Genomic DNA, 25,077 nt, shown 5'->3' on the forward strand with positions numbered 1-25,077 from the left:
AACAATTATAATCCTCGCTCACAGTGCTGGTTGCCTATTCATCGGTGCTGAATGGTGAAAGGGCAGGTGAAAATTTTTATGGCTCAGGTTTGTTTATTTTAAACCTGAAGTATAAATAAGTGTGACTTGCAGAACCATCCTTGCAGTAGTCGGTACGGCCAGTTCCTGATGGTTGCCTCTTTTCTTCCTGTATCTGGAATGCCTATCTTGTAATCACTGAGTACAAAGCAAGGTCTGTCCAAGCTTGGCCAGAATTCCTGTGTGGGTGTAGCAGTCACAAGGTGGGGCTATGAGATTTTCCAAGCGGGAGAACAAGGGTTGACGGGCTCGCTGCTTATAGCTGCCCACCTGGAACTGGCATCACCAGGGTCCTGGTCCGAGATGGGATTTGGTTTTGGCAGAAGTGAATGGCCTCTTCCTCCATGTGGTAACATGGTCCGCTTCTCTGAGTGTTTTCCCAGCTGGTCATCTATTTACTTGCAAAGCCCCTATGCTGTCTTGCCGCCCCCCGCCCCCAGCCATCATTCTAGCACCTTCTAGTCCCCTCTCACCTCTTCTTTGTACCAAAGTAAAAACTACACATTTAGACAGAGGGATTTTTGCCAAAAGGTAATTGATTGTATTTTTCTTAAATGGGATCAAACTCAGCCCTTTGTTTTCCTTGAATAGCACAAAATCGGCGACATGCCTTCACTCTGAAGGAGGAATTTAAAAAATGTTGTCACTGAGCCATAAGTTTTTAAGCACGAGTGGGGATACTGTCACATTTAGAGAGCGCACGACGGGCTGTGTTTGTGCAGGTGTCACAGCTCCGGCACGAACTGTCCATGAAGGATGAGCTGCTTCAGTTCTACACCAGCGCCGCAGAGGAGAGCGAGCCGGAGTCTGTGTGCTCCACCCCGTAAGTCACCCAAGGGCCTGTCTCTAGAGGCCGGAGCACTGGCTGGCTGTGGTCCATGTCCTTGGAGTTTCCTAGACAGCGTCACCTTCACTGGCAGCACGAGTCAGCTGCTCTCAGCCTTCTGTAGGCCAGACATCTCTGAGTGCCTCCGACAGATGGATTTCCCTATTCTGATGGGATTTTAGTTTTCCTCTTCCTGGGTCTTACTGCTTATTTGTCACTTTAGATTGGTTTGGCCTGGCTGTTAAGGAGCAACAGGCTGGACTCTGCATTTGGAGGAAATACAGGGTTCTGGAGCCAGCAGTGCTGTGGGGGGTCCTTGGGGGGTGCCTGGGGGGAGGGGCTTCTCTGAGTCAGCAGAGTCTCCTATTAGGAACATGAACTCTAGAGCCCGATGGCCTGAGTTCAGATCTTGGCTCTGTGGCTCGTGGCCAAGTTACTAACCTCTCTGTGCTTGTTTCCTCATTTGTAAAGTGGGCATAATAATAGTACTCAGTTCTTAGGGCTGTGAGCACTGAATGGGTTCATACATGTAGAGTACTTAAAATAGTTCTTGGCACATAGAAGGCATCCCAGATTGTGTAGACTTCAAATAGAGTTGGTTCCCCCGAAATCTGAGGCAAAGTGGCAGCAAAGGGTTGGGATGTGGCTCTGAAGTGCCATAAGCCTGTGCTGTTTTCCTGGTGGTGAGGGAGCAGCTTGATGGGTCATTGTCACCCCTGCACCTTTCATGAGCTTTCTTTGAAACGGCCCTTCTTTGTGCTTCTCCGTGGTTTGCCAGGTGGTGGGAGGAAATGCCTCCCTCCCTAGAAAGTGAACTTTCTCCCCCAGGTTGAAGAGGAATGAGTCATCCTCCTCCGTCCAGAATTACTTCCATCTGGATTCTCTCCAGAAGAAGCTGAAAGACCTTGAAGAGGAGAACGTTGTACTTCGATCAGAGGTGAAGTGCACTCCCTGCCCTCGTCCCCTCTGCAAGGATGGTGGCCCCATTTGCATGTCTGGTGTGAATAGCTGTGATTACAGCCCCGCCGTCCTCCAGGGTGATGGTCTGTGGAAGAGCCATGGGGACCTGGGGTCACAGCCACACCAAGTGCCCAGAGGGCGTGCCTCATTTATGAGCTGGGCATTGCCTTCAAAGGGCAGCACATACTGTCCGGGCTGCAGCAGACGGACTGGTGAATTATGCAGCGTGAGGATGGGTAAGAGTGGCAAACCCTTCTCCTTCTCGGTCAGGGCCAAAGCTCCTGCAAAGTGGGGCCTTGCCACGGTGGTCTCCATCTCGGACATAGAAATGACTTGGAGGCCTGGTGTGAAAGCCTCGTTTTCACTTTACTGCAGGTCAGATGTGCCCTAATAGTACACGAGAACTTGGAGACATATTTCTTAGACAGTTAACTTAAAAAGGTTGAACTGAGTTAGGCGGTTTGGAAACCTGTGCTTTTGAGTATTTCTGATTGGCTAGTCACTATGGTGGGTACTTTGCCTGCATTATTTTTTAAAAAATCTTCACAACAAGGCTTGGAAGCTGCTTACTTTGATTCTCATTTACAGTAGGGAAAACCGGGACCCAGGCTACTAAGTGTTTTGATTGCCCAAGATCTTGCAAATTAGTGAGCAACAGAGCCAGGGTTTGTAAGTCTCTGTGGCTCCAAACCCCACATTATTTCCCTTCACCCACTGCCCCTATCCAGAAATACAGATGCATGCAAATTTAGTCCTTTTTGTTTAATTATCAGTGAGTTTATGCTCTCTAGCCAGAGGTATGGTACAGCCCTATTGATCAGGCCCTTGTCTGTCAAGTTTGGGCTGCATGTTCACCTAAGCTGGCCCAGGGTTCCCCAAAGTCCCTCCAATAGGGCAGACCACGTGTCACCTCGAACTTGCCTCACATGTTGGAAAGAGCCTCATATCTGGGCTTAACAGGATGCTCTTCTGCCTGAGGAAAGGGTCATTCATGTCTCTTAGCCATCAGCTCTTCCAGCCTCTCATTTACTGATGGGAGACTTAAGCCCAGTGTGACCAAGCTTTCTCTGCCAGGCAGTGGCTGAGCCAAGACCACAGTCCAGTTTTCCCCATTCTGAGTTCCAGCATCTGCCCCAAGTAAATGCTCTAGCCCCAGGCACACAACAGTTTGTCCCTCTGTCGGAGTCTTCCCCTAAAGCAAGCAGAGGGAATCTGATCCCAGCCACAGATTCCGGCTCCTGCATCTGGCTTTCAGGACTGTGGCATCTCTGGGGCCAGGACCTGAGGGCTCAGAGATACCTCTCTAACTGGGGCGTTTTCTTGGGGCCTTCAGATCTCTTATCTTCCCACCTTTTCAGCCAGGAGCAAAGCCATCCAGAGTCCGAGGGTAGCTCTTGGGTCTCTGAGCTTTAATGCTTTCATAGTGTACCCTGTTTTTACTCAGCTGAATACAACAGGTCTAACTCCCACTCAGAAACTCATAGGATGGTGCCCGGCACGTAGTAGGTGTGATAAGTGTTAGCCATTCTTGTGGTGGTGGTTATCCTTAGAATGCCCACAGTAGGCAGGGCTGTGTCATAGGCACTGTTTGGGTCACAAGGGGGTCCATGACTATGAGCCAGGACAGACACACGTGAGTAGACAGGCCGACTGATAGAGGGGACGCTCACAAGACTTTTAGCACCTGCTTTGTGTGGTGCCCTCTAGTGGTTGGGATTGACTTTCTATATCTGACGGCTCAGTGGGTCACAGCTGGGGAGATGCTGAAGGGCAGCTTTCCAGACCCAGGTTAGCCCTTGCTGCATCCCCTAGGCTGTCCAGGTGTGACTGTGGGATCTCTGACCTGAGCCTTGTCCACAGGCCTGCCAGCTGAAGACAGAGACCATTACCTATGAAGAAAAGGAGCAGCAGCTGGTCAACGACTGCGTGAAGGAGCTGAGTATGGCCTGCCCCCCGCCCCTCCTGTCCCCCGCTTTTACTTTCCCCATCTGCCATCATTAAGACCAGACAGATTTGCATCACCTGATAGAGTGTGGTTTTCCCGCCAGCCTGGGCTCAGTAGCATTTTCTGAAAACTAGAGGCCTCCCTTGATCTTGTGTGGCACCCCTCACCCTCGTGTATGAGCACTGGGTGCGGTGTTGTCAGCCATATGTTCCCAATCTCTCGCAATTAATTAAAATTAATTTTAATTTTGGCTTTCTGCTGGAATATTGGTTATTGAATGTCTGAGTTAGGTCCAGCTTCGGAGTCCTGAGCTGAAGATGTGGAAGAACAGCCTTATAGTATCAGTAATTTGATGTGTAAACGTTGAGGCCAGAGTTCTCAGCTTTGCAAATACGACGTGCTTCCCCCCACCCTCTCCATTATAAGTTTACACGTTAAGACAAACGGGCAACACAGTATTCTGAGTGTCAGCAAAACACTAAGTCAATGAAAGACACCCTATGTTTAAATCTAGTAAAATGAGTTATGGCTCTGAATATGGGTTGAAAACGCCCAGGGGAACTGTGTTCTGCATGGCAGTAGTTCGTTTCTAGAACAGAGTGCAGCAGGGCTTCCTGTTACTGATGGGGGTGTGTTCCTGTGTGGAACGTGCAGAATTGGCCAGAGGCGCCTTCTGTTTGGTATGGCACCTCCGGGCTGACTGCGAAAGCCTGCCCAATTTTCTCTGGGGAGGTGGCTCTGGGCAGTGGGGTGAGGACCCACCCAGAGCCTGCGAGCCACAGCTGGTGGGCCGGTTCCTCCTCACGACAGACCGAGCCCATATAGGAAGATGGGGACTCTCCCTCCAAGCCATCTTCACGTGCCCTCTCCACTACTCCCCCCTGTCTTGTAATAAAGATGTTTTTTTCTTGGACAAACCACAAAGAAACCATTCTCTCTGGCTCTCGTGACTGTTGTTTCTTGGTCAAAGGGGATGCCAACGTGCAGATTGCCAGTATCTCGGAGGAACTGGCCAAGAAGACGGAAGATGCTGCCCGCCAGCAGGAGGAGATCACACACCTGCTCTCCCAAATAGTTGATTTGCAGAAGAAGGCAAAAGCTGTAAGGCTTCTGTTTCTCTGGCTGATAAAAAACTAGCTGTTCTGAGATGGAGAAGGGGCATGTACCCCAAAGACAGTGCCCTTTAGATTCATATTTTAGGAATTTGTGCTGTCCCTTTAGAGCTTTTGCTAAAGCTTATTGGATTCAATAGCATAAAATTTGTTGCCCTGAATTGGCAAGGGGAGCACATTTATCACCACTTACCTCCTAAGAAAAATCTGCAAATGAATAGAACTCATTAAGAAAGGTAAAGCGGCTGTAAACAGAGAGCTTGGGAATTCAAAGTCTGAATAATCTAGTTTGGTATTTGTCCTTACACAGGGCACCTGTATATTCTGCAGTAGAACCAAGTCCCCTTTAGATTTAAGATGAAGCAGCGAAAAAACAATTAAGTTTCCCATGTCAGGCCTTTGCTAGAAGCCTGAGGTGAAATGCTTCCAGAGAGCAGCTGTGACTATGGAGGGTAGGGGTAAGCGATAGGGAATGAACACGGACACAGGAAATACGCTGCCTTCCAAACTATATAAAAGACAAAATTTGACTCCAGTATAAGATAAAATCTCCCTGTGGACATGTGATAGGATCAAACGGATGAGGGAGTAAGAGGGGAAAAGTTAGACTTTTCTACGTGTCTTAAAAGAGAAGCTGATTTCCCTTTGCCACGTTCTAGTGTGCAGTGGAAAATGAAGAACTTGTCCAACACCTGGGGGCCGCCAAGGATGCCCAGCGGCAGCTCACAGCCGAGGTGAGTGGCTCTCCCTCATTTCATCAGGGCCCCCAGTCCCAGCTGGGGTACATCAGCCTCCCTCCAACAGGCTGTGTGGGTCCCGTCCATCTGAACAACCATTCTGATATTGAACTGAATGTCATTCTTACTCCTAAGGCAGCACCCAGTCGCGCTGACGCTGGTCGTGGGCACCTGGGAGGCTGGGCTGTACACCAGCCTGGAGCTGGGCGCGCACGGGCCCCCGACAAACGTTCCAATAAGGGAAAGGACACAGAGCACGCCATGTCAGAGGAGCCCTGTTCAAAGATGTGGCAGGAAACGAGGGAGTGATGATTTGCCCTCTCGTTTGTTTTCTCTCAGTTGCTCGTTAGTGTTTTAGGAGATTTCCGAGTCTGCAAGTAAAAGAAAAACTGCCTTGAGGACTCTGGTCTCAGGACCCAGGGCAGCTGGTCCTGTGGAGGGCGGGAGCCTCTGGTAGTGATCCTGGTTCTCCCTGGCTCTGGAGTGGGTGGGTGGGTGGTACCGGGTCTCACATCCCAGCCCTCTGCCCTTTCCTGGTGTCCGGCAGCTGCGCGAGCTGGAGGACAAGTACGCCGAGTGCATGGAGATGCTCCACGAGGCGCAGGAAGAGCTCAAGAACCTCCGGAACAAGACCATGCCCAACACCACGTCCAGGCGCTACCACTCGCTGGGCCTGTTTCCCATGGTGAGTGCCCGCCTGCTGCCTGACCCCCACTTCCCACCCTCAGGCCAGCGGGTGCTCCTGGGAGGAGGGCGGGTCTGGAGCTGAGCCTCTGCAGGTGGCTTCTCCTTTTGCAGCTTGGATCTGGATCCGAGATGAGGGCTCGCGAGCCCAGCCCGTGGCTTCTTAACCACATGAGACAAATTGGTTCTTTATTTTCCGTCCCTCTGAATCTGTCTTTTCTATTCCTGCCCTTGGAAGATAAATTTAGTAGGAACTAGATTTAGTAGGCACCTCAGGTATTTGGAAGGCACTCTACATTATTTTTCCCCGACTTTTTTAGAGTATGTGCTATTTTGGCCTCACAAGCACATTCGAGAATTCTTAAATTGCCTTAAGCTTCCGCTAGTTCTTTGTATGCTTATTAACCGTTCTGGTGGCTTTCGGCATCTGCGATCTGAAAAAAGATTTCCCTCTATGCTGGGTGTGACATTTTTATATTTTTCATCTTATTTCCCCACAATCTTATTTCTTTAACCCTGGCCTGATCTGTTTCATGTTTAAGCTTTAGGGGAATGTGGTTGAGAAGAGGGCTTTCCAGGAGGCTGACCTCTCCCTATGGGGGTTGGGCAGCACAGGGTGGTGCCCCTCTGCTGGTCATTTCCCAGTAGTATTTGGGGAACTTTCTCATTTTATCTTCTTCTGTCAGACTAGGGCCCCTTGAAGGTGGGGACCATGTCTTGTTTGCTATTTCCTCCTTCCCCTTCTTTAATACTCTGCACCTAGCACAGTGCTTGGTATATTGTAGAGTCGTAGGTGCTTACTAGATATTAGATCTGGATGGCTGGATCAACAGACTGAAAAGCAAACGACCAAGAACTTTTCAGGCTCTATTTCCATGCTTTGATGAGATACCAGTTCTCTCTGAGGAGAGAAGAACTTTTGAGAGAAACTCCCCTAAATGAAATAGGAGTGGAGGGCTGTATAAATGTTTGTGAAAGTTGGTCCCTTTCAAATTGACCTTTACTCAGGGCTTTTTTTTCTTCACAGATTCCCCCTCCCCATTGCAGACACTGTCACCCAACCCCTTGCTGTCTGAACCACTTTTTCTAAATCATGATCTCCTTTTCCTCTTTGATTTCGTATATAAAGTCAGGCGCTCTCTCTCCACCTGATTGAAATCTAAGGGAAACCAAAAAGAAAGACACAACGTAAATAGTCAGCTTTCCAAGAAACAGATTGGTGATCCAGTGATTCCAAGAATCCCAGTGAAGGCAGCAAAGGACAATATATCCCCTGAATCGCGATCTAGAGCTGACTGTGCTCGGCTCACAGACGGGCCCGTGTAGCTTTGTACACTCCCTGCCTCACTTTCCCTCCTTCCCGGTTTCACATCTCCTGGGGCTGTCTTGTTTCCTGCATGCCTGGGATTCACTCTCCTGTGTTCCTGCTCTCAAGGACAGACCTGTACTTTAAAGCTAAACCAGGACATAAGAAAAGTTGCATTGAAAGTCTGCATTTGGGTTTCTTCTGGAGAGATTGATTCTCAGCGTTTATTATTTGCTGAGGTGGAGCTTTTGTTTGCCCTTTTTCTGCTGTTGGCAGAGCTCAGTTTTTGAAGACGCTATTTTTAAAGTGCATTATGCATGAAAGGTATTGAAGGCAATCTAAAGCTCGCATCATGCCTGTGTCTCTGGAGCAGAACGCCCGGGTCTGCCTCTCTTGCTCCCAGCCCTTCTAACTGCTGAATAAAACAGTGAGTAGCAGGTTTTGCTCAAGTATGTTCCCAATTCTCTTGCATTATGGCCAAGAGTCCTTAATCTGGGATCTACAGACAGGATTCAGTGGGCCCTTGAACTTCGAGGGAGGATTATATCCTATATGTTCATTAATCCCTAACTGTACTTGGTGTTTCCTTCCTTCATGAAGGTAGGTAAAAAAACCACAGTGATATAAGCATCCGCGTGACTTTGTCATCCATCGAAATCACAACTCTTCTCATAGCACATGTCAGTGGCCACAGATGTCCCAAGACACCACCTGTGCTAATCTCCGCTTCAAAGTGACAGTCATTACCAGTCCTGAAACCCGATCCTGTGTGTTACTCTATCATACTTGCAGCTATTAATATTTTAGTAATTAACTAAGTATATCTGGCTTCCTCTTTAATCCTAATTATTTTATTCATTTAAAAACATTATTCTGAGAAGGGATCCATGCTCATCTCCAGATGGCCCAGGGGGGATCGTGGCCACAAATGTCACAGACCTTGCTTGTGACTTTCCTCCAGAACAGCAGTGTCATTAGTAGTTTGGTATCTTGTTTCTCTTAAGTGGTATGAAGGTCCTTCCCTTGTGCAGAACTTGGAATGTAAACAGTATTAAGAAAAATAAACTAGCTTAAAAATTACAAATTCCAGACGGGAGCATCGCCAGTGGACTGGGGGGCCCTGGAGGTGAACACCCTGGAGGAGGCCCCATGTGCTGTCAGCTGGGAAGCCACTGGCCACAAGTGACTATGTAAATTTAAATCACTTAAAATTACTGCAGTTAAGAATTCAGTTCTGGGCTTCCCTGGTGGTGCAGTGGTTGAGAGTCCACCTGCCGATGCAGGGGACACGGGTTCGTGCCCCGGTCCGGGAAGATCCCACATGCCGCGGAGCGGCTGGGCCCGTGAGCCATGGCCGCTGAGCCTGCGCGTCTGGAGCCTGTGCTCTGCAACGGGAGAGGCCACAACAGTGAGGGGCCCGAGTACCGCAAAAAAAAAAAAAGAGAATTCAGTTCCTCAGTCACACTGGTCACATTTCAAGCACTCAGTAGCCACCTGTGGCCAGTGTCTCCCATACTGGATGGTGCAGAAAGAGAACATTCCCGTCATCGCAAGAAGTTCTGTTGTTCGGCACGAATTTAGCCCTTCTCTTCAGGTTCTCCTAGGTGGTGTCCTCCTCTGAGGCCTCAGCAGGTGCTTTTCTGCACACCCTGGTCCTATCGGCATCCACCTGCATGAGCATGAGGGATTGTCAGGCTCCGATTCACCCAGTGAGGCCTGGTGGGCGGCTCAGGGAGAGGGGTACTCAGCAGGCCCCTTCATTGCTGAGTCTGAGCTTGGGGCTTGGCCCATCCAGGAGGTGAGAAGTCCTCAATGACTGGTCTTCCCCAGACCCACACATTCACAACCTGGCTAGAGAAAGACGCAAGTGGACTGTGCAGAGAACTGGCAAGGTCTTAATGTGTTTGCTGTCTCCTTGGGGAGGAGATGAAGGATTCCTGGTGGAAATGAGATGTGAGCCGGTTGTTAAAGGTGGGTGGGCCACAGATGGTTGGTGAGCACAGGAGCTTTCCCTGCCGGAGGCCAGGGATCACAAGAGCAGAGCCCAAATGACAGCACCCATCACTCAGGTCCTCCCCCGCCAGCTCTCTGCCTCTTCTTGTGGTCACCGCCACAGCTCCATGGTTTAGCCCAGGGAACATTGGGTTTGCTCTCAGACCCTCAGTTCATAGGAGCAAAGGGGCTTTACACTCAGCTCCACGGGGATCGCTCAGCCCGGCGTTCTGCCCGTGGCAGTTGCTGTCACCCTGTGTTCCGAGGCCTCGGTTTATGCTCTGTGTCCAGGCTGTCTTCGCGCCTCTTCTAGAGACAGAGCGCTTGAATTGCTGCTCACTCACTGTGTGTCTCCCGGCTTTTCCCAGGACTCCTTGGCGGCGGAGATCGAGGGAACCATGCGCAAGGAGCTGCAGCTGGAAGAGCCCGAGTCGCCAGACATTGCGTAAGGCCTTGGTTCTCAGCTCCCAGGGACTGTGGGGTGGGGTTCAGATGCCAGCAGTGATCACTGTGGTCCTTCCGCAGACAGTCTAGATTAGGGGGAATTAGAGAACGCAGCTGACAACCCCCCTCCTCCTCTGGTTGGGTTTTAAATATATATTATGAACTTGCGGAAAGTTAGGGAAGGACAGATGTATTTCCCATCTCTCTTCACGCAAGCTCCATCTTGACACCACCGCTCATTTTTATCTTTCTTTTCAGTGGAAAATGTTACTTTAAAAAAAATTTGACATCTGTAAGGAAAAGAAAAATAAGATGCAATCTGAGATACAGAGGGCTCTTCGGGGGGTGGGGTGTGAGCAAGGCTTCTGTTTCCTTTCTGCATACACACCGGCCTGTGCCATCTCTCTTCCTAACTTGAGAGCTTGCACTTGGCCTGCTCGGAGGTGTAAGGAACCTGTGGATCTGATTTCATCAAGTTTTCTCTGTACCCAAATCCCATAGACAGAACTTAAATGGGATCCTGGAAGTGACCAGTCCCTAAGCCTCGGTGCATGTGTGAAGCCCTTTGCAGCCCAGAAAGAAGCAGCCATTATAGAAACATACCTACCTTTTTCTCCTTAAAGAGAACAAATGAGCATCAAAGTGTGGTTCTGCTCTTAGAAATGGCAGTTTCCAGGAAAAAAAAAAAGACTAATTTGGTGTTTATCATCTCATTATAGAAGTTTTTAAGACTAACTTTAAGTCTTACTTTTTTTTTTAAATATGAATGGTCAACAAAGACTCATTCTGCAAAAATTTATTGAGCCCTGTTATGTGCTGAGCAGTGAAGACTGCCCTCCTGGAATTTGCTTTCTAGAGACTATCATGAGAGAAGAAAACTAGGTGGGAGACAAAAGTTACCATTAAATATATTTGTAGGGGCTTCCCTGGTGGCGCAGTCGTTGAGAGTCCGCCTGCCGATACAGGGGACGCGGGTTCGTGCCCCGGTCAGGGAAGATCCCACATGCCGCGGAGCGGCTGGGCCCATGGGCCATGGCCGCTGAGCCTGCGCGTCCGGAGCCTGTGCTCCGCAACGGGAGAGGCCACGGCAGTGAGAGGCCCGTGTACCGCAAAAAAAAAAAAAAAAAAAAAAAAAAAATTTGTAGGTCAAGCTTAAGGGAAGTAGGAAGCAGTATCAACTTTAGGACACAACCACGTAGTGGAGCCCTGAATTCTGTGGGTATTGAGTCTCTTGAATTCCAACCAACACCCTAAGAAACACGTTGAAGGCACAGGGTGTCAGGTTGCTTGGGGGTCACAGTGGGCCAGCTGCCTATTGGCTTCTCAGGGGATAGTGTTTGGAGGATTGAACTCCAGGGTCATTCCTGCACTTGCTTAGTCATGGATGATGTGCGTTCTCCCCAGTCACCAGAAGCGAGTCTTTGAGACCGTAAGAAACATCAACCAGGTCGTCAAGCAGAGGTCTCTGACCCCGTCCCCCATGAACATCCCTGGCTCCAACCAGTCCTCGGCCATGAACTCCCTCCTGTCCAGCTGTGTCAGCACCCCCCGGTCCAGCTTCTATGGCAGCGACGTCGGCAACGTTGTCCTTGACAACAAGACCAACAGCATCATCCTGGAAGCAGAGTCAGCAGACCTGGGGTGAGCCAGCCGGGGTCTTTTATCTTTCTGCTTTGGGGACAGGGGGGATTGAACACAGGTTCAGTCATCAGAAGAAGGGGGGCTGATAAGAGTCGCCTGAGAAGTGTAGACCTTCCAGTTCTCAAATCTGTTGTACCAACTGGCTGAGCTTATGCTTATCTTGATGCTGCTATGTGAACCAGTTTAAAGAGTTATGACAGGATGCACCAGAAGTCGGCTTTTCTGTAAAATGTTGGAGGAGAGGATAAATGACAGTTTTTTTCTGTTAATCTTTATTTGTAAGGCTACAGACCAGACATTTGTTTCATGAACCCCTTTGTAGCTTCGATTCTGAAAGGCTGAGGAGGACTCAGGCTCGGTCTTGTGACCAGAATCTGGTTCGCTTCAGAAGGTGGGGTGCAGGGTGTCTGGCAAGTGCCCGCCACACTATGCATTACTGGGATGGGTCCTCTTCAGTGGTGGTCTGTCATTCTCATCCTGAAGCCCTGCAGGACACCCCCCGTGCCGACAACCGCCATTCCATTGTCCATCCTTGTCCTATGACTTCACAAAATTGGCTTTTCTAACTGATGGGTCAGACAGTTGGAAACTGCTCTATCAGAACTTTGGGTTTTTCGGGACTTTATTATTTTTCTTATTGAAGTATAGTTGCTGTACGATATTATGTCAGTTACAGGTAGGTGTACAACATAGTGATTCACAATTTTTAAAGGTTATAGTCCACTTAGAGTTATTATAAAATATTGGTTATCAGCCTGAAGAAGGTTTCTTCCTAAGGCGTCATGAGGGAGATGTTTTGTAGGGGTTGGATTTTATGTAGTGTGTGCAAATTTGCAATGCACCTTAGTGCTCCCTCCTCACCTCCCTGAGGAAAAAAAGAACCAACAGAGGGAATTGTTATTCTGGACAGGCATTTGTTTCCCCATTTTAGCCTAAATTTCAACTGCCTTGGTTTTACTTAGAAGATCCAGCTGCCACCTGGAAACTAGCAGTAAGGCCGTCGTTGTCTAGCGCCCCCTGCTGGGTGCTCCGCGCTCACCCCCCGTTTCCCCTCCTTCCAGAAACGAGGAGCGGAGCAAGAAGCCGGGCACGCCGGGCACCCCGGGCTCTCACGACCTGGAGACGGCGCTGCGGCGGCTGTCCCTCCGCCGGGAGAACTACCTCTCGGAGAGGAGGTTCTTCGAGGAGGAGCAGGAGCGGAAGCTCAGGGAGCTGGCGGAGAAGGGCGAGCTGCTCAGCGGCTCCCTGACGCCCACCGAGAGCATCATGTCCCTGGGCACGCACTCGCGCTTCTCGGAGTTCACCGGCTTCTCTGGCATGTCGTTCAGCAGCCGCTCCTACCTGCCCGAGAAGCTGCAGATCGTCAAGCCGCTGGAAGGTGATCACAAGGGGCCTCGGCCCCTCTCTGCCCTCCTCAGCGACTCTCTGTGGTCCCTGATCCACCACCGGAAAGCTGGCAACCTCTGTAACGCCTACTCCTTTTTCTTCCGAGATAGCCACCCGCGCTGCTGGTTTGAGTTCCTCTGAGTGGCCAGGCCTCCACCTCTCCCGGTGCAGGTTTGGAAATAAATACACACGCAGCCCAGACTAACCTCCAACTCAGCCAAAGAAAAGAAAACGTGTTGGCGCTGGTTTCCTAGTTCTCTTTCTCTTGTATTTAGAACCTTAGAAGTACAAATCTTTTGGGGAGGCAGAGGCGCTCCTAACATCCTCAGAAGTTAATCAGGACATGCCTGGGGGTGTGAGAAGTGTAGCCAATTGATGCTTTGACTTCTCAGAAAATTTGATGTCAGGGAGGGGGTGTGCAAAGCAAACGCTGTAAGTTGTTTTTTTCAATAACCAAGTGAAAGCGGTTTGCTGTTTGTTGACTCATGTTCTGCTTTGGTCTTCAAATAAAGAGGGTATGGCTTTCCTCAGATGCAGTGTGTTCTGAGCAAGGCTTCTAGACCTCCACAATTTGGGGGCCGGGAAGGGGGTGGCTGTGGAGGCGAGTGAGTCCTGTCCCTCTTTAAGCCTACCTTTTCCAGGGGGCAATTCAGTTTCTAGTGTCAGGGACACCCTAGATGATTAACCTCATGGAAAAACTCCCCTGTTTTCCTTCTTTTTGCTTTAGGCATTATAACATGTGTTCCCCTTACCTACCACTACCCTGCTGAGAGCCACTAAGTGCTTGTAATTTTCTTTTTTTTTTCTTCTTTAGTTTGGAAACCCATGAGAGTTTGAGAAGGTATTTCAGAATTCTACTATGTATCTAATGCAAAGCCAAATCAGAATTTCTGTAAGGCAGTGTTTCTCAACTTTTTTTTTAATTACCCTCTTTAAGAAGCCATTTTAGACATTAATTCCCAATCCTTCCCCCCGAGAAAAGTTAATGCCATAGATATATGTGTTATATGTGTATCTGTGCCTAAAGAGAGTACAGTTATTCACCCCAGAAGAACCAGTTTTCAACCCTGGGGGGCAGTATCACCCCTGTTAGGATGCATGCTGTAAGATGAGGTTGTACTTGTTAAAGACCCAAGAAATGCTGGGTGCTATAATTCTCCAAAGGAAGGAAGAGGGTGGGCGAACATTCTTTTTTCATAATTACTTTTTAATTGTATAATTTAGGTCCTTCTTAGATTTCAGAAGAGGGATGGCTCATCCTTTTTTTAACTGTTTATTCAGTTGTAAGCTTGGTGATTGTTTTCTGATCCATAATTATGTCTGTTTTTCTTTCAATAAAATCTTCCATTTCTGCAATTTTACTTTTTGCCTTTCTTTTCTTTTTTCTCCTTTGTCTCTCAAAGGTCATTGGAATTTATCATCTCTATCTTGTCTGCTTTCTATATTTTACTTTGTGTTTCATTAGATCATTTAAAGATATGTTTTTGGATTCATTTTCCAAGCATATTGTAGGAAGAGATTTTTTTTAAGTTATTTTGACCCATTCATCTTTTTCTCTTTTAATCTTGTGACGTAGATAGCAGTAGTTTTGTGATAAATTAATAGAATAAGAGGAAATCCCATTAGATTTGCAAGATAAGTTTCAACTATAGTACCCTGCTCACCAGGAACCCATATCACTACCATTAAAAAGTCATGTCTTATCACTATGGTCTGTAAGGTATCCTCATGATAGAGATCTATCCCTCTGGCTCCATTTTGTAGTCCTCTGACTTCTTAGCTGTTTAAAATACAACCAATATTTTTTTTTCTTCCTCTCCTCTACAATTACTTCTGTGTTACCATGTTTAATTTGATATGGTGAAGTGCTGACATGGAAGTCTGCCTGATGCTGGGTTCATTACAGCTCTTAACTGTGGTGTTGGATAAGTTACTTTACCTTTTTGAGCCCTGTTGCCCTTATTGTGAAATAGGGCTCACATCTGCCACACAAGATTGTGTCAAGGAATAAATGTGATGTGTTTTTATCGTGCCCAGCATCTGATAGGTGCTTATTAACTTGTAGGCTCCTTGAACTTGCCCCTATTCCAGTAACTCAGGCATAAGGGCTAGCCTTACCAGTGTTGAGACCTGGACCAGTATTTTGCTGGGGCCAATGTTCTTACATCCTTTTCCACTGCCACCAAGAAGCTGATAGGATTCCCATGCTCTCCAGTGGCCCAGGTAAATGTACCTATGGTGAGGCCCCTGGAGAATGTTGGCTGGGATCATAGCAGATAGCCAATCTGTGTCGTCCATCTGTGTCTCCCTTACCTATTTAATTAATCTTGCTATCTGCTCATTGGTGTCAGCCAAAATAACTGGGCTAGGTGTTTAAGAATGCTAGCACTCTTGTCTCTTCACCTTATCTTACACGTTTTAAGCAGGTAAAGGACAAACAAAATATTCAAACTAGAAAGAGATATATTGGCATTAAAAGGATGAATCAGGCAGTATTTTTCCCCTCTATTTTGCTTTTCCTTTCTGATTGATTATAACCAGATAGTATTTCCAAATATAAACAAGTTAATATGTAATTAGGGAAAAGCATACACTTCCAAGCTGTACATTATCCAGCAGGTTTAGTTCTAACTTTTAAAGCCCTAGGTGCTCTGCTGACACACATGGATTTAGTTTTCTTCTCCTTTGGTGACATGAAAACCTTTTAATTAGAACAGTGGGGTGAGGAAAGAAAGCAAACAGAGGAAAGGGGCAGTGACCGTAATTACGTTTCTGCGCTGTCCACGCCCTGCTCCATAGACCATCCTGGTGCCGACTAGGGACATGAAATTTCCCCTCTTTGCCTGCCTGACCCCAGCTTCATTCGCATGTGGGTGGGAGAAGGTGATGGTAATGGGAGGTAGCTAATAGTACGGTGATCCTCCTGCTTTGTGCTTGACAAATAAAGGAGGCCAGGAGGGGTGGGCACGGGAGGTGGGGGGGAGCTGGGGAAACGGGATAGGAAAGAGACAACAAAGGCTCTGAATAAGGCAGAACCCCTCACACTCCACCTCCCATCCACTGCCACGCCCGGACCACCACGTTTGCTCAGGCCTCAGAACCAGTCAGGAGTGGAGATGGTCCATGAGCCCCCTGCATGGCATAACTCACATGACAGTCAAGTTTTCAGAGGTTTTCACCAATAGTCACTTTTGTAGAATAGAAAACACCTGTTTGAGAATTAGAACACCATTCACGTGTGTTATTGACCCGATTTCTGAGGCTCACATTATGTGAGGCCTCCTCAGTGCTGTCTGAGAGGTGGTGTTTATGGTCAAGAGGCTGGGCACTGGAGCCAGCCTGGGTTTAAAGCCTGGCTGTGCAGCCTCTGGCAAGTCACTTTACCTCCCTGCGCTCGGTTTCCTCATCTGTAACGTGAGGATGGCAGGGTTATCCTGATGACTGAGTCAGTAAATGTAGGCGTCTTAGAAGAGAGCCTGGCCCTTAGTGCTCAGTAAAGGTTGGCTATTCCATGAGTAAAGGAGGCCTGAGGCGTGGGGTAAAAAGGCACGTATTATATGCATCTTTCAGCATAACCTTTCCATTGTAATCTCACTAGATTTCCTTGCTCTGCATTTTCAGGGAATGCAAAAAACTCCATGTACTTCTGTAGCCTCTTTAACTCCAAATAGCAACTCTCTGTAGCCTCATTTCTCTCTCAGACTCATGCATGGGGTGGGGAGAGATGGGGGCAGCCTGTTAAACAGATGGAGAATGGAGGCCCATGGGACTCTTTTCCGGGCCCAGACCCCCAGCCTCAAGGAGTTCTTTCCCGGTGCGTTGTAAACGTCTAGAACCCCCTTCAGAAGGATGAGGAGATCTGCCACTTCCTTGACATGGTTCTTCACTTTCCAGTGTGTTGACTTTCCCTTTAGTCCCCTTCCCAGTGTGGCCATGGCCACATTGCATCTGGGGATTTTTCATCTTCCTTCTAAGACCTGGATGCGCTGCCCCAAGCTGGGTGTCGTATTGCCTTGTTTAAAATTTCTCCCAAGTGTAGTTTTGTTGCCAGGAATGTGGACATGTGAACAGTGAACACACAAACCAGGGGCCCATGTTGGATTATTATGCGTGGAGGTCCCCAGGAGTGGCAGGAGAAACCCCATTGGTGGGAGAGTGTGCATCTCCTGGCAGGACCTGGATACCCACAGGGAAGCTGCACTGCCTGCCATGTATTCCTCCATATTCTCACTGAGCCCAGGTTCCTGGCTAGTTTTCAGACCTGTGGTTTGAGGAGGGAGGCAGGATGAGTTTACAGAAAGAACTGGGCCTTTAGCACTGAAGCCTGGCTATGCTACCGCTAACTCAGTGACTCTGGAAGTTACGTAACTTCAGTGAACCTCTGTCTGTGAGGTGTGGGTAATAATACTTAACCGTGCAGGGCGATTTTGAGGAGTGAGTCTAGGTGATACATGTAAAGCAGGCTGCCCTGCTGGCACGCCTCCATGCAGGGTAGCTTTTTAAAAAATGGTGCCGTGGCACCTGGGACTCAGGGTCCCATGCACAGGTTTGTTTCATTATATGCACCTTTCATCTCTTCTTTTTTGCATTTAGAGTATTTTCTAGTTATATTCAATAGGTTCGGGTTACCTAGATTGCTGTCGTACATGGGACGCTTAAAACCGGGAGAGATCCCTAAGTGTGTACAGTTTTTTCTCTTTTAAGTGGATTTGAAATTGCCCATTTGCAAAATCCTTTCAAGACTCCTCGGCCGAGACTGCCCCATGAAGAGTTATTTCCCAGCAGTGTTTTGGAGGCAGTGCACTCACTGGGCACAGCGGAGGTTCGGGGAGTTCAGTTACATTCCTGGACCACTTCCTGACCCCACTGCCTGCCTGCCTGCCTTTCACTTCTCTTTCATCTTGACTCCTGAGCTGCTGGCCCCTGGCATCCCTGGTTCCCCTTTCTGACATTCCCCAGGGCATCCTGGTAGTCTGGAGGGATTCTTGCCCTCCCAACAGAGGATGCCCTTGGGAAACCAGCAGTGAGTGTCTGGGAGTTCATTGAGAACTGTTCTCAAAGTCTCTCTGTTGAGCGTGGAATGTTATTGGTGTGGCTAGCATCTTCATCTGTGGAATGGGGATAGGATGCCCACGGGCGGGGCACCCACAGTACCAGGGCCGTGTGAAGACTATTAAGTGTCCTAAGGGGGGGAAGGTTTGCTCTAGCAGATGGGTTGGGCAGAGTCTCGGCACACAGTGACATGCTAAAGCTTCTGAGATGCAGTTCCTCAGTAAATACACTTCTTAACCCAAGTTTCCTAAGCAGACTTGGTCTTGGAACACCTCTCTTTGGGAGCACCGGGTTTACCTTCCAGGTCCTCAAGGACGCACTCTGGTGTTATTACAGACCTTGCTTGGTGTCATCTGAGTCCCAGGCTCTGGTGTCAGCCAGGAGATGGGTTCCTCTGCTTCAGACCTCTGTGTGGACTTATGTGTTCTTAAATCGCGCCTCTTTAAGCCAGTTCCCACTCCCCAAACCTGCAGCCTGCCAGGCTTGCTGGCGGAATACAGAAAACCTAGGTAAAGGAGGTGACGGCCATGCCCACCACTTCTCTGGGTGCTACTTTAATTTCTTTTTTGCTTTTCTCTTGTTGTGGGTCCTAGAGTTGGTTTGACATCGTCTTATTCTGCCTCTGCTCTGTCTTCTCTGTTCCCAGCTGTGTGTACTTGGTATAGAATCCATATACATTCCCCGCTCCCACCCCTCTTCTGTGCTTGCCTCGCTTATTTTTTCCTCTTCTATTTCTAAAGTGATTCTGTGTTGGATTTGAGGGTTGACATCAGTTGATTAAAATAAAGAGTTTGTCACCAAACATCCTTGGCACATAGTATGGCGTTAATTTTACTTTGTAAAAAAATTGATTTGCGTCCTCAAATTGGTGCCCCTTCCAGGCATGGAAGGAGATTAGCACCTGCTGCACAGCAGGAGGGGCAAGGGCAGCGCAATGGGTGTCGCTACCAGAGTCCACCTGTGGCACCCAGGGCCCCCTGGGGCTCACGCTCCACACTGGAGGGTGGTGAACAGCCATCCGCTTAGACCCCCGTCCTAACCCTCTCTTCTCCCTGTCGCCCCCTCTGCCCTTTCTCCTGCAAGGTTCTGCCACCCTTCACCACTGGCAGCAGTTGGCCCAGCCTCACCTCGGGGGCATCCTGGACCCCCGGCCTGGTGTGGTCACCAAGGGCTTCCGGACGCTGGACGTTGACCTGGATGAAGTGTACTGCCTTAACGACTTCGAAGAAGATGACACAGGTGACCACATTTCCCTCCCGGGCCTAGCTACCTCCACGCCAGTTCAGCACCCAGAGACCTCAGGTGAGAGGTCCCGAGCATGCGTGACTGTCTCAGGCAGCAGAAGTTACCCGAACCGGCCTCAGGCTTTCCCAGAGGAGATGCAGGAGCCGCCAGCGGCCGAGGAGGAGGAGGGGTCTGGTGAGGGCATCGCGATCACTCCTGTAAACCTGGCATCTCTACCGGAGGCAGAGTTCCGGGCCATTCTCACTTCTGTCTCGAGCACCATCCGTAGTGGCTCTCTGTCTGTAGCTTCTGCTCGTCTGTGTGGGTGATGATGAAAGCATTCCCACTCTGCGGTTCCATTTTTTAATAGAGTCTGATGCCTCCTTTTGTAACAAATGGGTGCGGCTCCCTGCCCATCTTGGAGGTGCATGGCCTGGTGGGCTCCTGGAGGGGAGCAGGAAAGGCTGCTAAAAAGAAGTGGATTATTGCCCCCCTACCCGCCCCAAGCATCAGCTCCCCCTTCCTGTTCTGGCTCTCTCCCCATGTCTAAAAGGCAGCTTCTCGGGTCCCCTGGTGACTTCCAAACTGAGCTGAGCTGAGTTGGGCAGTTTTAGGGGCAATTATGAGCGCTGGATCATTCAGAAGGTGAATGAGAGGATCTGTTACCTACACGATGCATTAAAATTGGAAGAAGCCCAGAAAGTGTTCAGGATTTCAGAGATCACTTCATAGATCAGCCTGTTCCCTTTCCTAATTGCAGTGAAAGAGTATGTGTTTTCTTTCCAGCTTATACATGTGTTCAAAGTAGATTTTTTTTTTTTTTTTTTTTTTTTTTTTTGCGGTACGCGGGCCTCTCACTGTTGGGGCCCCTCCCGTTGCGGAGCGCAGGCTCAGCAGCCATGACTCACGGGCCCAGCTGCTCTGCGGCATGTGGGATTTTCCCGGACCAGGGCATGAACCCGTGTACCCTGCATCAGCAGGCGGATTCTCAACCACTGCGCCACCAGGGAAGCCCCAAAGTAGATTTTTTTTTAAAGTGTTTTAGCAATACTCCTTAATCCAGCAAGCCCTGAGAGGATGTCAGTAAGCTTTTTAAGAGAGAGAACTCTAGATGAATCTGGAAAAGCGCACTGGCTGATCTCTGTGCCCACCTCCCTTCACCCCAATATTAAAGATATGACCATGAGGTTGCAGAATTACACATCCTAGGCGTCACTGGGATGAAAAGCTTTGTGCCCAGGGCCCTGGCATCACAGGGTCATGTGGTTTACTATTTACCCCAGACTTCTTGGACCCCCTGGCTGCTTGGGCTGAGGGGAGAGACCCAGAAAAAGATGAATTAACCCAATGTCGTCATCCTCATGACATTCCCAAGTCACCAGATTTGAGGAGAGGACGTTCATCTTTGTGACTGATAATTTTCATTCATGAGAGGTCCAACACTCCCCACAGAGTACAGGGCAGGAGAGAGCTGAGGTTCATGGTGGTGTCTCCCATCCCCTGGCTAAGTTCACACACCTCTGGCCAAGGAACTTTTCTTTTTTCTTTGACATAAACTTTAGAGGTATCATCAAGTACAAAGGATTATTTAGCACCTGGGTTTATTTATGTCTTATTTTAATATTTAGCCATTGAGTTGCCAGATTAAGCTTGCAAGGGAATGAAAATGCATATTATTTAGAATCTTCTCACTTAAGAAAAGGAACCCTTTTTCCTTCGGTACTGTTACCTCCCTGTGTCATCGGCACTGGTGCCCCTCTGGAAGGCAGACCGTGGTACAGGGGACACTGTGTCTGCTGATTCTGTGGCTGAAGGGACAGGCATCGTGTTGAGTGTGGTGACCCCTCCCTGCAGTCTTGCAGGTGGATTAGAAGGTGAATCCTGTAAATTTAAAGAAGCACCATTCGGTTTCTCTTGGAGAAGTTGTAGAGAAGGAATAAAGCTTATCAATTCAGCTAAGAATATCTCTCTGAGGACAGAGGGAGCAAGGGGACCAGTTATGAGGAGCTAAGTCCTAACCACTTTCCTTACCACACACAAAGGCGTATCCGTTGCTTCTTCCCACCTTCCTCAAACCTGCAGCAAACTCATCCCAGCAACTTTGAGGAGAGGCACACAAACGTACAGTGGAAACTATAGAGGAGTCACAATGGTAGTGTGCAACCAGAAAGAATTATATAGATTGCTGAAGGTAATTTAGGGAGGGTCTGATCATCTAGGCAAAGGTTCTTTCGAGCTTGTTTTCTGGGTGAGACTTGGTAAAAGCTCAGTGCAGGAGGGAAAGGCACGGACAATGATTTGGCTCTTTTTTCTCTGTGGGGAATGACAGAACCACTTTGATTCTAGGAATGTAAGAAGCACGTCACTCTACATAAATCATCCCAAGGACCCTGAGTGGCATTATGCACACAATCTTGGAGTCACAGGTAGACAGATAAGTTTCAGTGGGAAAGCCTGGGGCATCCTCTGTCTTGGAATTTGTACCCCCGCTGGCCTGGTCCCTGCCTTGGTCTGCCCTTTCCTGTTGCCAAACAGCACAGTTCTAGGAGCTGCCATCTGCCTGGGAAGACTTAGTAGGGAGAACCTTTGAAGACAGAAGGTGATTAACCTTTTTTTTTTAACAACCGGTATTATGGGAGGAAATTGGGAAAACTTGTATATTAGGCACTTTTGTCTAGAGCCTGCTCTCTCATGGAGAAAACATTTTGAGTACTGAAAAATATTTATTAATATATTTTAATGTATTATTATGTCATTATTTGATTTTTATAATCCCATGTCTTTAAAAAGGATAAATCCTTGTTATATTTGTAAATAATTTAGATGATTAAAATGGACTATGTAAAACAATTTTTAGATTACAGTTTTACTTTATTTCAGTAATATATTTTATGTTTTAATTCATATAGAAAGTGCACTTTTATCAGAAATAGACATAATCTCGTACTGCCAGTGTTCTGAATTTTAGGTATTTATGTGTAGAGAAGAGTCTGCATGTGGTAAAGGATTAAGATCCGAGTTTAAAGTCACACAGTTAGGTCAGCAGATGGTTGGATGGACAGTCCAGGTGAATTATCTCGGATGCCTTGATTCTTAAAGGAGAGACAAGAAAGCAAAGATCAGTTTACTTAATGCTCATACACATGGAGACCATTTCCAGTGGGAGAAATATCCTAAAACAGGCTCCTGTAAATCATGGCAGCCTATCTGGCAGTGGTACTGCAGTGGAGCTGTGTGTCATTTTTGAGGCTGAGTGTTGAAGGCAAAAATCACATTTGGTCAAAAGTGCCCTTGAAAATCCCTGAAGCTGCAGCACTTGGGCGCCCAGAAGCAAAAGCCAAGAACTAGCTTCTTTTGTAGCTTGCTTAGTTGATACGTAGGTCCAGGCTCTGTTCAGGAGAGGTTACGTGAAGAGAAGGGAACAGCTGGTGGATGAAAGGAGGCAGACAGAAAGCTCGAGGAACTGAGTATCACTCCAGCCTCCTCTGGGGCAGGGGCTGGTGTGAGCAAAGCCCTGGGTGGGCATCCTGTTGCACTGTCAGTCCCACTGCAGAAGCAGGACCCAAAGGGGCTTGTGAGGCAACGTTGGCCGTGAGGACCTGATGAATCTAGAAGGGAAAGTCTGATACATTCGATTCACAGACCCTCTGGGAAGGTTCCTTCTTATCTCCACTGAGGGAGTTGACAAAGAGATCCCACGCCAATGAGAAGACTTTTCAACCCCACCCTGGTGTGTAGCAGTTACAGGAATTTGGTTATTACGGACAAAGCTGGGGTCTGCTCTCACCCCCCTGTATTAGGAGATGCTAAGGAAGCCCTGTGCTCTTGCATCAAAATGTATAGTAAACCAGAACCAGGCCAGTGCAGCCCAAAGTGAAAAATGAATGAAGAATCACATAATTGACTCATCCCAAACAGCACGGAGTCAACCCTGCTTAACATTTCCAGAACAAGCCCGCTTGCTGGAACCGCTTTTTCTATGGAACCTCACCTCTGAAAACCATAGGAGGGCACTGCCGTGCTCCGAGGGGCACCCACTTGGATTGTTGAGTGGGCGTTTGTTTGCACAATGGCTCTTCTAAAGTGGAGGGCCCTTGAGGTAGCACGTGGGTGCGCGTTGAGGTTCCGGTGAGTTGTCCAGTTGCGCCGCCTATTGACGCACGGGAGAAGTGCGCTCTTGAACAGGCTCTGGTAGCACCAGCTGGATGATGGACTTGCGGCCGCTTAGCCAGGCCCGCTCCCCGCACCTGTTGGTGTTTGCCATAGGACGGACATGAAGGCAGAGGGCGCAGGGTCCAGCTTTGTTGGCATCCGAAGAATCCAAAGAGACTCTGCGTTTGCCCTTGTGATATTTTAACAGCATTCTAAAAAGTGATTTTGGGACTTCCCTGGTGGTCCAGTGGTAAAGAATCCACCTTGCAATGCAGGGGACATGGGTTCGATCCCTGGTCAGGGAACTAAGATCCCACATGCCGTGGGGCAACTAAGCCGGCGTGCCACAACTACTGAGTTTGTGTACCTCAACTAGTGCCTGCGTGCCGCAAACTACAGAGCCCATGTGCTCTGGAACCAGCGGGCCACGGCTACAGAGCCCATGCACCCTGGGGCCTGCACGCCACAACTAAAGCAGAGAAAACCCACACGCCACGGCTAGAGAGAAGCCCGGGCACCACAATTAAGATGCTGCATGCCTCAACAATGATGCCACGTGCTGCAACTAAGACCTGCCGCAGGCAAAAATAAATAAAATAAATAAATATATCTTTTTTTTTTTAAGTCATTTTATCTCCTGAAGATACCTCAAGGGCCACCTGAGGGAATTTCTGGTCTTCTCTGTGCCATTCCGTGAGATTGTTCCTCTGTTAAGTCACTTTTTAGATGAAACAGAGTAGACAGCTTGGTGTAGGGGGACAAGTAGACTTTTTATTTTTAAAAATTTTGCAGGAAACAAAAGTTGTACAGAAACCAGGAAGAGATCTTGTGATGTGGTTCACAATCTCTGTGCTAGAAACCTCCCCAGTGCCTATGGGCTGGATGTCTGCACTGGGGACTCAGGGGTCCCTAGAGCTGCAGGACCAGACAGGGGCTGGTATAAAGGAAATGCTTAAGAAGCAGAGAAAAAGAGTCACAGGCCCAAGTTAAGCCTGGAACTAAGGGCTTAAAAAGGTCATCTTGTAACACTGTGTAGTTTAATATCACTTTTATTTTTAAAAAGGAAAAGAAGCTGTACTGCTGTATCTGAAAGTGCCCTTGATTCCCTACCCCCCCAGAGAAAAACACTTGTTAAAGCCACATTAATCCCAAACAGCATTTATGTAAATGGTGAAGCACAGGGCACACAAAGGTTTTATGGAGTTTTTCCCACATGGACTCATCAGAGAACTTTTTTTTCCAGAAAAAGTCATATGTAGAGTTATATAAAGAAGTGATAGAAAAAGTCTTTAGAGCATTTTTCTATGCCCTGAGAGTTTAGTTTTTTAGGAAGAATTCTAAAACATTGCTTTAAAAAAAAAAAAAAAGGGCGTGTAGCTGACAGGCAAAGATACACGTCCCACCTCCACTGTAGTTACTCCTTGAGCAAAAAACAACAAAGTCATTAGAAGCTGGTAAAAAGATGAAAAAAAAAAAAGTACTGATGTTTGCAGGGCTTTCAAGCCATGCCTTTAAGCTGGATGGACAATGCTTTTACT

General features: G+C 48.2%; 1 protein-coding gene across 15 annotated transcripts in view; it reads left to right on the forward strand.

The window, feature by feature from the left end:
* The window catches only part of TRAK1 (trafficking kinesin protein 1), a 106,347-nt gene that overhangs the window by 71,021 nt on the left and 10,249 nt on the right, over nt 1-25,077 (forward strand). For 6 of the 15 annotated variants that reach the window (XM_082638159.1, XM_082638150.1, XM_082638156.1 and 3 more), the window contains 10 exons: nt 801-901; nt 1,733-1,841; nt 3,725-3,803; nt 4,780-4,910; nt 5,581-5,655; nt 6,206-6,343; nt 10,009-10,085; nt 11,489-11,725; nt 12,787-13,103; nt 19,247-19,582. In XM_082638159.1, the coding sequence (XP_082494285.1) occupies nt 801-901; nt 1,733-1,841; nt 3,725-3,803; nt 4,780-4,910; nt 5,581-5,655; nt 6,206-6,343; nt 10,009-10,085; nt 11,489-11,725; nt 12,787-13,103; nt 19,247-19,582 (1,600 nt within the window). The remainder of the gene's footprint in view (nt 1-800; nt 902-1,732; nt 1,842-3,724; nt 3,804-4,779; nt 4,911-5,580; nt 5,656-6,205; nt 6,344-10,008; nt 10,086-11,488; nt 11,726-12,786; nt 13,104-19,246; nt 19,583-25,077) is intronic. The other 9 variants (XM_082638160.1, XM_082638149.1, XM_082638151.1 and 6 more) reach the window with 2 other exon arrangements.

The sequence above is a fragment of the Mesoplodon mirus genome, assembly GCF_964341445.2.
Source record: "Mesoplodon mirus genome assembly, chromosome: 12".
NCBI lineage: Eukaryota > Metazoa > Chordata > Mammalia > Artiodactyla > Ziphiidae > Mesoplodon > Mesoplodon mirus.